Source organism: Perissodus microlepis, chromosome 22, assembly GCF_051167445.1.
Source record: "Perissodus microlepis isolate ML-2025 ecotype Zambia chromosome 22, ASM5116744v1, whole genome shotgun sequence".
Lineage (NCBI taxonomy): Eukaryota > Metazoa > Chordata > Actinopteri > Cichliformes > Cichlidae > Perissodus > Perissodus microlepis.
In genome coordinates, this window is record NC_140481.1 from 23,058,166 (window position 1) to 23,073,478 (window position 15,313).

The 15,313-nt window shown below is 40.2% G+C and overlaps 1 protein-coding gene across 1 annotated transcript; it reads left to right on the forward strand.

Annotated features, from left to right (window-relative positions):
• The first annotated feature begins 3,233 nt into the window (after positions 1-3,233).
• On the forward strand, positions 3,234-14,777 carry tmem268 (transmembrane protein 268). The gene is made up of 9 exons (XM_084918830.1): positions 3,234-3,426; positions 5,055-5,193; positions 8,707-8,801; positions 8,878-8,985; positions 10,360-10,512; positions 10,599-10,709; positions 11,479-11,568; positions 11,752-11,958; positions 13,079-14,777. The coding sequence occupies exons 2-9, from the start codon at positions 5,061-5,063 to the stop codon at positions 13,238-13,240; spliced, it is 1,059 nt and encodes a 352-aa protein (XP_084774956.1). The 5' UTR covers positions 3,234-3,426; positions 5,055-5,060; the 3' UTR covers positions 13,241-14,777.
• The last annotated feature ends 536 nt before the right edge of the window (positions 14,778-15,313 follow it).

Sequence of the window (15,313 nt, forward strand, 5' to 3'; positions counted from 1 at the left end):
TAAAGCACCTATCAAAATAAAAGAGGAAACTTTACTTGATTTCATTTTTAATCCTAACGACTGATTATAGAATATCGTTATTTACATTACATAAGCAAATAATGCAGTTACTTTTATCATGTCTTTTTTTCTTTTTTTTAAAAAAGGTAATACGTATTCAAGGTTGTATTGTGCATGTTGTACAGTTTTACACATCCTTGCACATCCTTCCTTAATAATTAAAGGAAGAGTTTCATAATTTATTATTTATTTTTCTGAGTTAAACTAATATTATAGGTGTCTTACAGAGAAGCTTCTATACACCAATTATTCGTGTATATTTATATACTATACATACGGTGGCTGGGAAGTGCAAATCACATGTACAACATCAACAACAAAATAACATTTCCGAAAGCACTTCTACATAAAAAAAAAAAACAAATAAAAAAATGTATTAAATTAGCGGCAGAAGAAGCAGCAGCAGCTAAACACGGGATTTCAACAAACGGACTTGTTGCGGACTTGTTAAAGTGTTTTCTTAAATGTTATTTTGTTGTCATTTTTTTTGTTTTCTTTTATGTAAAAGTGTTTTCGGAAAGGTTATTTTGTTGTTGGTGTTGTAAATGTGATTTGTACTTCCCAGCCACCGTTCTATACAGTATTAAACATGTTTTTCTTTGTTTGTTTGTTTTTATTTTTGGAATAAATGTCATTGGTGTGTAAATTTTGAGCATGTAATTCTAATTTTCTTAAATTTCAGACGTCCATTCAAAGGATAAGAACATGGAAAAGGTTTCATGCACTTACCACTTTTATCCACATGGGGGCAGAAACAGCACGGACGCCTGTCATGCACACACACACACATACACGACCAAAAAACAAAACAAAAGCAAAGTTAGAGCAGAAAATGACTTTTGTGCTATTTACTGAAGCTCCAAACCTCAACTCAACTTAGTAGGAAGCTGCATGCAGAAATCCAGTTTTCAGTGAAAAAAGTTTAAACTTTAAACCTTTACAGTGAGGAAGGACTCTTATTGGTGTTCTTAAAGTCAGCAAAGAGGCACAGAAAAGAAGACCAGACACCAGCGAGGGAGGATAAGAAGGACAGACGCAACAACATTGTCATCCCCTATGTAGCCGGTGTATCAGAAAAACTTAGGAGAGTTTTCTCCAAGCATGACATCCCGGTGCATTTCAGACCCAGCAACATGCTCAGACAAAAACTGGTTCACCCGAAAGACAAAACGCCAAAACACAGACTTAACAATGTGGTGTATGCTGTACAGTGCAACGAGGAATGCCCAGACCTCTACATTGGAGAGACCAAACAGCCACTTCACAAGCGCATGGCACAACACAGAAGAGCCACCTCCACAGGACAAGACTCAGCAGTCCATCTGCATCTTAAGGATAAAGGACACTCTTTCGAGGATGCCAATGTTCACATTTTGGACAGAGAGGACAGATGGTTTGAAAGAGGAGTGAAAGAAGCCATCTATGTCCACTGTGAGCGACCATCTTTGAACAGAGGCGGGGGTTTACGACACCAACTCTCTGCCATCTATAATCCAGTTTTGAGATCCCTTCCCAGACGCCTTAACGCCCACTCACATCCTGGGCCATCTGACCTCAGGAATTCGCATGATAAGGTGGGGCCAGGTTTCACAATGAACACACCCGAAACTCTGGCTGATTGGGACCCACACCCAGTTTCACACCTTGGCTCAGGCGATTAGAGGATCATCAGGGGGTCCTTTTGTCCCTCTGTGGGGGGATACTCCCACTAGGTTTATATCTGGGACTCTCCACCATTTGACCTTAGAACTGAAGAAGCTTCTCGGATGAGAGGTGAAACGTCTTCAAGTAACTTAAAGAAGTCCAGACGCTTTTCTTTGCAAGCTCCTTTGACTACGATGACCTGGATGACTGAGAACCTTCACAGACAGACTCTTATTGGTGCAATATAACCTTTTCTTGAAAAGATACAAAACATTTTCAAAAACTGTGTGTGCCTAGAGGTGTTTTTCAGTAGGAGGGGAGGAGGGAAATCCGGTGGTTAAGATATAAATCAGTAAACTAGCATACCCACTTAAGTGTCAGTGCACATTATACATCTCTCTTTATATTCTATCATATTCTGCAGCAGAGCAGCTGCTGATTGCACTTTTAATTATTAAAACTGCCAAAAACATGAATGCCATGACACTCCTGTGTGGATGTGGAAGGTGCTGTTTGTCTTTTAAGGGAGCTGGTGCCACATTTAAAGGTAAAATGTGAAAAAATTACTAATACACAGGGTACTGTGGCTGTAGATGTCTGATTTATTGTCTAAATTTTTATATCTTTTGGGACTGTGTTAAGATCTGACCTTTCTCTGTTCTGTGTGATTTAGCACGCCTTGGTCTGGGGATATTATATTTAGATCTTCACATTCATGTGAATCCATATTGACCCGCAGTGGCGTCCTTGGACCTTATGAGTTAATGTGTAACAGTCGTTCTGAAGTTTTAGCTTCTTGCAAGAGAAAACTAACCTTAAATAGTCATAAAACTGGATAAAACTTTGTGTTATTCTGTCACATATATATATATATATATATATATATATATATATATATATATATATATATATATATATATATATATATATATATATAAAACTACGGATACTGGATGCCTGTGCTGGCATTTCTCCTGTGGTGTTGCTATCAGTGTGTGAAGAGTGGGAGAAGAGGGTTGCATTGACAACCAACACAATGGGCAGCACATTGAACACATTTTATAAGTGGTAAAAAGTAAAGTTGAAAAGTTAAAGTTACGTTAAAACCAAGCACACCATTGTTTATATTGTGACATTACCAATAAGTTTGATGTGTCACATGGCCCTCTTCCTATTGAAAAAACAAAAGTTGTATCCAAGATGGCCGACTTCAAAATGGCCACCATGGTCACCACCCATCTTGAGGAGTTTGCTCCCTCATAAATACTAATATGCCACAAACAGGACTTTAATATCACCAACCATTCCCATTTTATTATAGTGTATCCATATAAATGGCCCACCCTGTATATACATATATATATATATCAAAATGAAGCCAGTTTTTCTCAGCAGGTCCCCGCATGAAGGCCATGAGCCTATTTCTAATGCTGACATGTTGAGCTGAACACCACACAAACCACATTCCTGCAGTCATGAGTTTGGGCTGAGCTCAGTCACGAGAGAGAGAAACAGAGCGAGAGAGAGAAAGCCAGAGAGAGAGAGAGAGAGAGAGGCTGAGACACATTCGTGTGTGATAGAGGCATACGCTTCAATTCTGTGTGTGTCTGTAGGACCATCATGTGGTAATTCTCTCGATTAACAAGAGTTATGGTAGGAAGGACAAAGGGAATACAAAGATGACAGCTTTGGTGAACTGATGGAGTTTCATCTGAAGTTCAGGTAGGACATGTTTGGTCTTGCTTTGGAGCTCTCACGTGTACAGGTGTCAGGAGAAACAAAACAACTTACAGAGGAACTTTTGCGCACAAAGAAATGCGTAGGAGCAAAAATATTCAACCGTTGTCATCGTCCAGGCTTTAGTTTAACGTCAGGTTAGGGATACACAGTTTAGTTTACGAGCAGGCAAAAAGGATGTGCAGTTTGCAACACCGGACATGAAAAAATGATGCATTGTAAAGATAACAGCCGGGTGTTTACTGATAAAGCCCTCTGAGTGGTAAAAATATGCAGCGAGTGCAAAGATGCCTGCCTGCACATGTGTGAAATGTGTCGTTCTTTTTCTTCGCCATCCTCATCTGCAGGTGCAGTGTAAGCAGGTAGTGATAAACTGTCTCCATGCCAGTACTGGCATTGTTAATAAGGTCTAACGTTAGACCTTATTAACAATCAAGGAAGTGAAAATGAAAGTAAATAAAGTCAGAATGAGAGCAGTGAGGAAGAGGTTAGACTTCAATAGGTTAGAGTTTAAATTTCACACTTAACTGCTAAACTTTGTCTGCAACGACAGCCAGAGAGAGCTGGTTAAAAAACATTTTAGTTCATTACTTTTCTTTTATTTGACGGTCAGTGAACAATGTAGCCTCGGTTTCCTGTTCTTAGCTGACAGGACAGGTATTCTGCTGCTGTAGTCCATCTGCTTCAAGGTTTGACATGTTACATTTTCAAAATGCTCTTCTGCTTACCTGTTATACCCACTGGTGATTTGAATTACTGTTGCCATTCTCCTCTGACCTCTGACATCAACAAGGCATTTTCACCACCAGAAGTACTGCTCACTGGATTTTTTTTTTCTATTTTTCAGACCATGTTTATGTACCTAAATGCATAAAGGTGCTGTCATGTGATTGGCTTATTACACTTTTGTGTTAATGAACAGTTGAACAGGTGTATCTAACAAAGTGTCTGGCATATAGAGACTAATATACATGCTTTTCTCTGTGTTGGAGGACTGTGTGCTGCATTTGTAACATTTGACTGATGTAACTGATCATCAAGGTGATGTAAGAGTAAAAAAGTTCAAACATGCATCTAATATACAACATGCATAAAACCATATAGCGCTACTGTTTATGTAAAACAGTACAGCTACACTTTTTTCAGGTGCTTGTCAAGTTACTTCTAGTATGTAATCAATGCAAAAGTGATTTTAACTTTTTCAATCATTTCTCTCTAATTTATTGACATGCCCATGACTCAGCTCTCTGCGCAGTTCAGTACTGATAGTAGCTAAATATTTTGCTTCCTTTGGTTTTGTGTGTACCGTCTTGAAGTTCCCCTTTGTTGGGACTCATACACTAGGAAAAGAATAAATGAATGCATTCCTTTTTACTTTATCTCTTATCATGACGTGCTTCCTCACAAATGTGTTCTCCAGGCTTACCAAACAGTTTCCCAATGCTATTCATACTGGCAGTCGCAACCTCTTACACGCACATGATTTTCTTTCTGACTGTCTTCTTGTGATTCTTGCAAAATCGTACATGACTCTGCCATCACATGAGCCAGAGGAACTTTTAAGCTTAACAGTTTAGATTTTTTTTTTTAAATTTAATTGTTTTGTTCTTAAGGACACAATGACCCCCGAGATGATGGAGGACAGCAACGGAGTTTGCCACATAGTGGAGGAGAGGGAGGGGGACGTTCAAATTCAGTACTCCAGACCTCATGCGCGGGACAGCATCAACAGCAGACCTGACTGGTCGAACGGTAACTGCATTTTTTATTGTATGTATTTGATAAACAGCTCTTCATTCATCACATCCTCAGTTCAGTTTTTGTGCATCAAAGATCAGCTGCTGATGGAAGATGAATTTATGGCATATAGCTTTTTATGCTGATTTACTGGCGGTATTGTTTTGCAAGTTGACATTTGTAGCTTGTTAACGAAATGAATTGCCTTTTTACTGCGTCTGTTTGAAGGAACAAGGCTTCTGGTCTCAGTATGAATCAGGATGTTTAGCTGTTAGATATAAAACAGGAAGTAGGATAAATAAATAGCAAAATCTTTGTGCCTAACCCTGGCCAAAGTGTAGCCTACTAAGGCCTATGGTGTAGAGAAATAATTGAATCAATTCATTTGGATTCCTTTGATGTTTCTGCTTCTTTTTGCTGATACAAAACAGTCATGAGAGCATTCTTAACAGTGTAGGAAACCCTTCATCCTCTGTAGCTTGTGCTACCTGTGGTGCAATTTTATTTTCTATTTATTCGCTTCCCGAACCTCTCTTTTCATTCCTACGCCTGGGACAAGCAGATATACCTTCTAATGAGACCTAAAAGCCGAGCTGCTTTTTTAAACCACCCCAGTGAGGTTAAATGTTGGACGTCACAGCAGTTTCTGAAACAAAGTACCACAAATGCTATTGTTCAATCCCACAAACTGAGAGCTTCTCTTGGGCATTTGAAAGCTGCCAGAAACATGAGTGTTCACTTCAATTCAGGCCTCATGTTTGAGTCTCACGTTAAAAAAAGTTCTCCTAGTTAGAACCATCTATAGAATTAAAGCTACACTTTCACACTCAGATCTGCAGAAAGTCGTCTATGTACTTTTTAAGCCTGAATTATTGCACCTTCCTGCTGTCTGGCAGGTGCTTGGCATCTTACTGGATACTTCAGACAGCATCACATCACCCCCATCCTGGCTTCTCTCTGTCGGTTCAACGTACGAACTGATTTAAGAGTTTACTGATCGCTTTTTAAAAGGTTGTTTGGGTCTGCCTCCGAGCGAGGCAGCAGAATAACTGACCTCGTATGAGCCTGCTCGAGGCTTCAGGTGGGGCTTTTTTGGTGGTTCAAAAGGTTCAAATCTAGAGACAACCCTCAGCTGTGACGTGACCTTTCTGAGGAGACCATCCTTCAGAATTAACGGCTTCTTTTAAATAGCTTCTAAAAATTAATTTCTATAGACTTGCTTAGATGTGATGCTTTTTATCATCCTTTAGCTGTCTCCCTAACTGCCTGCCTCCAGTCTCTTTGAAATATGTTAATATTTTTTATTCTTTTTGTGTGTGTTTGTGTGACCTTAGTCTTTGGAATTCATTTTAGTAGACTAGATTTCCAGTTCTGTCAAAGCACTGGATTATTATCAAAGCTGTGTGTTTTCTACCAACTGATCTGTTGAATTGGTTGTAAATAACATGAACAAGCTGATAAATCATATTTAATAAAAGCCAAATTGGGTAATTCATCTCACACACTATATGGAGAAAAGTATTGGGCTTTGAATTCAGGTGTTTTCATTCCCATTGCCACAGGTGTATAAGACCAAGCACCAAACATGCAGTCTGCCTTTAAAAGCATTTGAGAAAGAATGGGTTAACTAAATCAGAGCGTGGTGCTGTAATAGGACGCCACCCCTGCAACAACTCAGTTACTGAAATTTCCTCCCTCTTAGATATTCCACAATCATCTGTAATTTGTGATATGTGACGTGATAAGAAGTGGAAGCTTTTAGAGATCACGGCAACTCAGGCATAAAAAGTTACAGAGCTCGGTCGCTGCTGAAGTGGACAGTGTGGAAAAGCAGCCAACTCTGTGTTGGCTCAATGATTGCAGAGCTACAAGCCCAGGCTAGCATTAACATCAGCACAAAGACCGGGTGCTGGGAGCTTCATAGCGCAGGTTTCCATGGTCCAGAAGTACCTGTAGATGTAATGTGTAGGCAGTTTTGCCCACATAGTGCTTTAGTCAGACCTACACTACCTTCTACTATGATTATAGTGCCTGTTTCAGTTCAGAGAAAATATTAATGCAACAGTTGTGTAAAGGTTGAAAAAGCGAGTTAAAATCTCGTTCTTACTTACAGACTGTTTGCGTCAATCTAACCAATAATTCAAGAACTCTCTGGATGGATTGTTTGCAAGTTGTTTCTGACTCCGGCCTGTTTCAGTCTGTGTTCCACACGCGTGTGTTTGGATGTCTTAATACATTTTTAAGCTTTTTAGCACTAAAACAGAAATCATGGTACCACACTGAGTGCTCTTGTGCAGGCTTTTAAATACAGAGTGAAGGATTTTGGGTATGCAACCCATGCTTACATGCAGTCCAAGAATTCAACAGCCCAATAGCAATAACATTATTTGTAGGTGCAGTGCTGATTGGTTATAAAGTGGGCTTGAAAAGGAAGAAACCTGCATCGGAGATTTTAAAAAGCAGCACAGATCTGACTGCAGTGGGCAGTTTTTATTGTTTTTAGCACTGAGTTTCACTTCACTAGTTCTTTTGACTGCACAACTTCTGTAGTCTCCTCAGCAGCTAAAGATCCAAAAACAGACAAACCAGAGTAGCCTACAGGCAAACTGACACTGCCGCCATGTGACAGTACACAGCGACACACACAACACACAACCATGCAGGTTCTTTCAGTGCAATAGCAGTGATCATCATCCTTTTACTAACGTCATTCCTTATTTTCCCCCTCACTGTCCACGCCCCATCTGGAGTGGCTCCACACCCAGAGAGACTTTTGAAGCGGTGTGTGGGAGGCATTATGATCCCAAAATAGTTTTCACACAGACACCTTGATGACATGTTTTATTTTCTTCTATTCTTGGTTTCCTGTGACAAATGATTGAATCACACATGGCACATTTTAAACCAGCACAATCAGCCAGCACATTCTTACAGCTAACAGAGACGTTCTTTGAAACGAGGACAAAAAAAACCTGGATTATGCTCTCGTGGAACTGCTTCTGCAGTCGCCTATTCAAACCTGAAGTGTGAAATTCCTCCTGCGCCTTATAATGAACCACATACCAGTGCTGGGACTGTTGTGCCAGGAATGCTTCGAGCCTGCACGCTTTACCAGAAACACATAAAGGCAATTTTCACCTCTGAGCACAGTTTCCTCATTTCCTTGTAAGTTACACAGTGTTAGATTTTATTTATGTTCTGTAAAGGTCTCGGATTAAAAAGTCTGCTCTAAATCTGTGGTGCATATTTTAACCCCACAGCTCATCCTGTGGCTACTTTTCTTAAAGTTGTTTGTGATGACTAACATACCAGAGGTGGACTGAGGTTTTAATGACCTACATTTAAAAAAGGTTCACTATTGAAATTAGTTGATCTTTACGGTTACTTTTTAGTCTTCCTTATTCTCATCGCATGCACACTGTCAGGTGTTGGTCTGTGATGTTTTTTGGTTTATGTATTTGGATGAAATGAAATGAATCAATCAATCGATTCAAAGATTTTATTTCCATACTCTTGTCTTTCTCTCAGGTCAGTGTGTAGCGTCAGTGCCGAGCTGCTCGATGCTGTACCCCAGCTTTGATCTGCTTCGGTGCCGTGCCAAACTGGAGAGGGAGGGCTTCCAGGTTAACACGCGCACACACTGAACAGCAGCACGTTAGAGGTCTTTACCAAATTAATTTGTTTGTTTCCCGATTTTAGATTCCACGTGAAGACATGGAGACTCCACTGAAAACAGCTCTGGACGTCCCCTCGGTCAGGAGATACATGGTTTTCAACTCGGCTCAGTTTCATTTTATAATGGCGCCGGTATGATGATCTTTCTGTTCTCCATTGTCACTTCCTGTGTTTATTTTGTTTGTTTTCAATATTTTTTTTTCAGTTTTCATTCTTTCTTTGAAATGTTTTTCATGTGCGGGCTGTTTCTGACAGTCAGAGTGAAAATAGAAAAGAGAGCAAAACAGACAAAGATCTCCATCAATCAGTTTGAGTAAATTCTGCACTTTCATCAAACCTCCAAGGTCTTGACTAACTGGATAGACAGGAAGTTTTCACAGGCTCATTGTTCAGAGGAATTCCCCTTAAAGGCTGCTACAACATCTTACAAAGAAATGTGGAAAAGTTACACAGGTTTCAGGTTTTATAGACAGTGTACTCTCAAACAATCCCGAAAAAATACAAAACAACAATATTTATTTATTTTTTTAGTTGAAACTTTTAAATTGTTTAACTAAATGATTTTATTGTGATTATCTATGTGCTTTGACTTATAATCTATTAAAATATCCATTAAAAGTATACCACATTTACATTACTTCTAGCATACAAGTCAATTGACTTTACACTAGTTCAGTATTAAAAAGCATTGTTCTTTATTAAATATCCAATACAAATAAATCTTTTTGTTTAGATCCAACTTTGCAAGCCTAAGCTGTGCTTAGAAGAGGCCGTCCCCCGGCTACCCTTACAAACAAACTATACTTGTTCAGTCTTTTTCTGCTACATTTAGACTCTGATATGTAGCTCTTGGGGGTTCTTTTTTTTTTTTTTTTGGCAATTTCTCTGGCCATTGCATGTTTGGATTTGCTGGGTCATCCGGTCCTGGAAGACCAGCACAGGACTGCACAGAGTTGTGTGAAATTGTTAATGTGTAGTTTAGCTGACATATGGCAGAGAAAACAGGAAGTCCTTTCATTTGAGACTCATGAATAGAGTAATTGCCATGATTTCAGTGTTTTTGCTCTGGCTGTAAGTATTTAGTGAAAAACTGTAGTTACTAATTCTTTTATGTTTGTCTAGTAATTAATAAACAGACTAATAAGTTTGGAATTCCAATCAAAACAAGCATCATTAACACATCTCTGTGGGTTCTGGGTAAATTTGAGGTTTTTCATAAGAAAACCTTTATTAATAACTCTGAACAAACATCAACAACAACAGTAAAAATCCCCCTTTTAATGTTCCATTACCAGTCACACAGAGGCAGAGTGAAATCCAGCTAGACTTAAATTTGAGCAGAGCTCGTGCTCAGCGAAGATGCAAAAGCATCAACGTTCTTATTCGCTTAGTTTCACTCAGTATTTTCACAAGTGGGTCCGCCCTACAGTTTTGAGAACCAGAATATTTAATGGTTTAGCTTCACAGCTGACACTCCTAAAGCCTCCTCCCCTCTGCTTCCACCAGGTGCTGTATGTGGTTTTGTGGTGTGCCGTGTTTTCCACCCTCCACCTCTACATCACCGTTAGCGACTACTGGGTCCTCTGTCTCTCCGTCAGCCTGATCTCCATCGTCCTCACCACTGCTGTCATCCTCATCCTTCACTGCAGTAACAAGGAGGTAAGTCAGCTGTCACAACATGCCAGTGAAGCCAGTTTTGACACAAGTCTGACCCTGAACTGATTCTCAAACCATTTCTGTGTCAGATCAACGTGAATTTAGATATTCGGTTGGTCCAGGTTAACGAGATGCTGGTGAGACACAAGCTGCTGGTGGGCGTGGCTGACTGGGTGCAAAACTGCACCGGAAACATGAAGGTTAGTTTGATAACATCAGTTCAAACTGGCAGAATATGAAGCTGAGTATGGGCTGTTTCATACAGTTCAGGCTGCCAACTTCCACTTCATTCATTTCCCCCTTTTTTGTTTACAACCTGCCAAAGATAAATACACAAATACAGAGATGACTGACGATTCAGCACCAATGACAGCAAATAGTCAGACAGAAGGGAAACGGCCAATGAGAGGAAGTAAAACCTTTAATTGACCTCAGTGGAAAACATCGTGATGTGGAGGAAAAGTGTGCAGGATAACGATAAAGGTTTAGGAAAAGAGAAGCACACAGACTAGTCTCCTTAACAACATCATGCTGTCCAAGAATAAAAAAAGACAAAAACAGTTTTCATATCTTTATTTCCTGACTGCCAAAACTAGAAAAAAACAATTTAAGGACTTATCACCTATTGAATCATGTTTAATAAATGAGTTTTTGATCGCCCACACCTGAAAAGCCTAAGAAAATGTCAGATGTCGCATGTCGGATGTAGCAAAAATGATACAAATTAAAACTCAAGAGTATGAGTCATTCAAAACTCCAACAGCAAAGGCAGTGATGCAAGATTATTTTTAAGGTAAATATAAAATAAATCCTGAAGTGTTCACAGGAGTAATAATATTGCATGTTGTGGTGCAGGGCATCTTCCATGCTTTAAACAGATCTATTAAAATGAAATAATGTGGTGATTAATAGGCATCAGTGGTCCACTGAAGCTCATGTCTGCTGTCCCCTCTCTGTGTCTCTCTGTAGCTGTACTTCGTGTATTGGGACATGTCCCCCTGTTTGAGGGCGCTGACTGAAACTTTAGAGGAGCTCAGCTTTGCGACGACTGACACTCAGGTGAGAGAGTCGAGTACATCTGTCGCCCGGTTTGTTCTGCTGCTGCTGCTGCATCGATTTTTCTGGAGCGCCGCTGTTTGCCCTCCTTCCAGATCGATAGAAATATAACTCCAGGTTGCCGCAGGAAACAAACGCAGACATTTGGTCTTTAAAATGATAAAATCGATGTCTAACTCCCATCAGAAAAAACTGAAGAGCAAGATGTCTCACTTCGTCCTGGTGACCAAAGTGTCAGCCGGAGACTCAGATGCGGAGGAGCAGGACTCCGATGAGCAGACGCCTCTGCTGGGGAATGGCAGCGCAGCCAGCGGCCGATCATCCAACCAGCAGAAGGACGCCACAGCCACCAAAAACTACAGCCTCGTCCCCGATGCAGCTTTACCTTCTCAGGTGAGAGACATGATGGTCTGGGCGATACTAGACCCACATTAGTCATATCAGCAACAGATCTATCACATCTGGCTGATCACAGATGTGTGCAGCTTCACGGGGCACTAAAATCAGAGCTGAAGCGTTCTGCTTTTCATTGGAGGAGCAAAATGGCTTCTGTTACCAAACCTCACAAGCTTGTTTTATATCGTGGGTCAATTTCAGCTCACTTTGATCTTAAGTGGGCCGGACCAGTGAAACAGCTCTCTCTCAGTGCAAAGAAGTTTAACTACACATGTAATCCCTGAGTGGGGTTTCAACAGGACGTGTCAGTTTTTCTCTTTGACAAAGACATGCTGCTTTTGTGAATAAAAAGAAATCTGTCAGCACGACTACTTGGGCTTAAATTCTAAGAAATGAATGTGTAAAACAGCTCAGTAGTGGCTCATTACCCAAACTGTGTATTTTTTCCCCCTCTGGTTCTTTCTTGGTTCTTGCCAGATTCTAAAAATAGGTAGAGCCTCAGCTGAACAATACACAATATACTGTATTACACCATGTCATTATTTATTCAGCGGAAACTAAGCCAAAAGCAGTGAGTGAAAAACTGAGTATGTGCCATGATTCAGTAGCTCGTACAGCCATCTCCAGCACAAGTGCAGATAGCCAGTTGGATGTGCGGTGAGCACCTCCTTCTTATATCAAATAGTCACTGAAAAATGTGCCACCCAAAAGAAGAGGAGGGCAAAAATGTTTATTTAGATTTGTTTTTAAAGTTGTTGTTTGTGCCTTACATTCTTTGACCCACCTCAAAGATTTTTACCGCCAGCCACCACAGGTGCTCAGACTCGCTGATGATCAGTCAGTCGAGTGCATTTGAGCAGCAGCGCCTGTCTGCTGATTACTGTTGCACTAGAGATTGCACTAGTACTTTCAGTTAATGAGCATCTGATCGTTTTTATGGCGTTTATATGACTGAGACCTTAATAAGCCCCTTGTTTCAAAGTGTAGCCTGCAGAAAAGGCTTAACTAATCATTTCAAAGCACATTTAAGATTGCATTTTGATAGTTTCAATCCCACCTCACATTTTCTCTCACACACATCCAATATCTGCTTATGTCCTTGTTTTTATCCTTGCAGGCTAAAGCCTACCAGCTCCTCATGACCTACAGTGCGGCTTATGTGAAGCTCCTCGTGTCTGAGAGGCTCTCAGGATCGTCACACCACAGAGGTCAGAGGAGCCACTGCACCACAGCCCCCATCTGCCTCTGTCAGTACATCAAAACGAAGATCCTTCAATAACAACCAAAAGCAAACCAGAAACACAGAGAGCTGCTGGAAACTACCCAAACTGACATATGGGAGCATTTTTCTCAGGAGGCATTATGGATTAAGAACATTTTGATTCCCAGAAGGACTTGTTTGGAGCCTCAAACTCTTCATTTCCTTAGTTTTAAGGTTATCGCTCTCTTACTGTATGTCAGCTGCTGTTTTCTTGCCCGCTCTGTTTGCACCAGCTGGATGTTTACTCATTTGCACGCTGCCAAACGCTGTCACTGCAGAACACAGGTCCGTCCAGCTGCTGTAAAACAATGTTTGTCCTCCCGTGTGCATGGCAGTCAGCCGTGGCCACTGCTTACTACTGTTTAAATTATTTGTACATATATTAAATACAGGTTATTATGACTTGACACACAGTATATGTATATATGGGTTTTTCTCAAGTAGAGTTTTGAGGCACTTGTGCTATTTCCATATTATGTTACTGCTCTGTCTCACTACATTACTCCAACCCTAGGCAATCACACTTCGTAATTTTAGTAATTGTTAAATTGTTCTTGCAAGTCCAGACAATCACATATTCCACACGTATTAAAACCTATCCATATTTTTATCAAAAAGGCTAATTTTGCCATTTTTTTTAAAGAGTTTTGTGGGATTGAGTTTTGCATCTTTGATAGCTTAGACCTTAGAGGGTAAATATTTATATTGTGATACAAAAATCCCAGTTTTTAATAAAAACACAGAAACAAATACTGGTATGTTGCATGTTCTTTTTAGGTGTTTTCTGGTAATTCACTGTAGAAAAACTTGAAGAAGTGCATTTGGGGTAAATTTAAGGGTCATAAAACATCAATGGCTGCCTGTGACAGGTGTCCTTCTGACTGATGAACAGTAAATGAAAATGATGAAGCAATATGTACGTATGTTTGCCTTTAAAATGCATTCAAGCGCAGTATTCGATTGAATAAACTTATTGTGCCGTTGTAGACAAGGACACTAAGCCTGTCGAGTGACAAAAACACAATGTGTGAAGGGAAAGTGATGTCAGTGTGTAATGAGCTTTGTTTTTTTCATCCTGGCAAAAAAATATTGTTTTGTGCTTCTACACCTGCGGTTTTACGTCCCAGAATCCATCCTGAAATATTTCCAGACGTCGCCCATCAGTCCTGATGTTGGGGCCGAGATGACAGCCCAGCGAGAGAGCAGCAAGATGACACAAACACAAACAGCAAGACAGCCAGCGTGGCCGACACGGGGGGGGGAAGCTGGGACCGTGTGATAGAGGAGAGAGGCGTGCAGCGTGAGGCCAAGTTAAACGATCTCAGAGACACCGGCTCTCCTCAGGAGGCTAAACGACCATCTGTGATCCTGCACACACAGGCTGGCTCGACTCCCACCTTTTCCCTCCAACCTCTTTTCTGTTGGACAGAGACCTCGCACCATTTAAAGAGGCAATACCACAGATTTTTAATGATTACTATATGCAAAAAAGCAATATAGAAGAGGTTTCAAATGCAAAGTGACAAACCTGTAATTAAAGATCACTAAAAGAAATAAAGTATACCAAACTTTGGGTAATAAATTGCACAAAAATGCTAGTGCTAACAAAAATGATACTAATTAAAACTCACATATGAGACTTTAATAAACCCTCCAAGGCTTTCAGGCTTTACATGAATAATTTTCATAAAATGTGAAATCAGTGCAGGATTCTCAGAATAGATGAATTGCATGGAGGGAAGATGTAAGGTCTGGAATTAAAATAGCCTGTGCTGAGATCAATAAACAAACAATAAATACACATTTTTAAACTGGTGCAATATCAATACCTATGCGCGCAATTAATTCTAGTAGTGTTATTGAAGAAAACAAACGGACCAGTGAACAAATAAAAAGGCATGAAAACTACCACTGGAAAAAAATGACCTGTTTTCTAAAATGTAAGAAATCTTCAAATGGGGACTCTTTATGGACTTTATGTGAGGGGGGCCTGACAGACATGTACATAAAAGCAGTTCATGAACACAGAAACTGACGGGAAAGAAAGCATAAGTCTGGGAAGGAACAACAAAATGGGGGTGATAAAATATT

What these genes read in the sequence shown, in the direction of transcription:
- tmem268 (XM_084918830.1), top strand. Translation starts at nt 5,061, where the DNA reads ATGACCCCCGAGATGATGGAGGACAGCAACGGAGTTTGCCACATAGTG. An exon ending in CAGACCTGACTGGTCGAACG is followed by an intron (nt 5,194 to 8,706) that starts GTAACTGCATTT and finishes TCTTTCTCTCAG; the next exon opens with GTCAGTGTGTAGCGTCAGTG. An exon ending in ATGCAGCTTTACCTTCTCAG is followed by an intron (nt 11,959 to 13,078) that starts GTGAGAGACATG and finishes TTATCCTTGCAG; the next exon opens with GCTAAAGCCTACCAGCTCCT.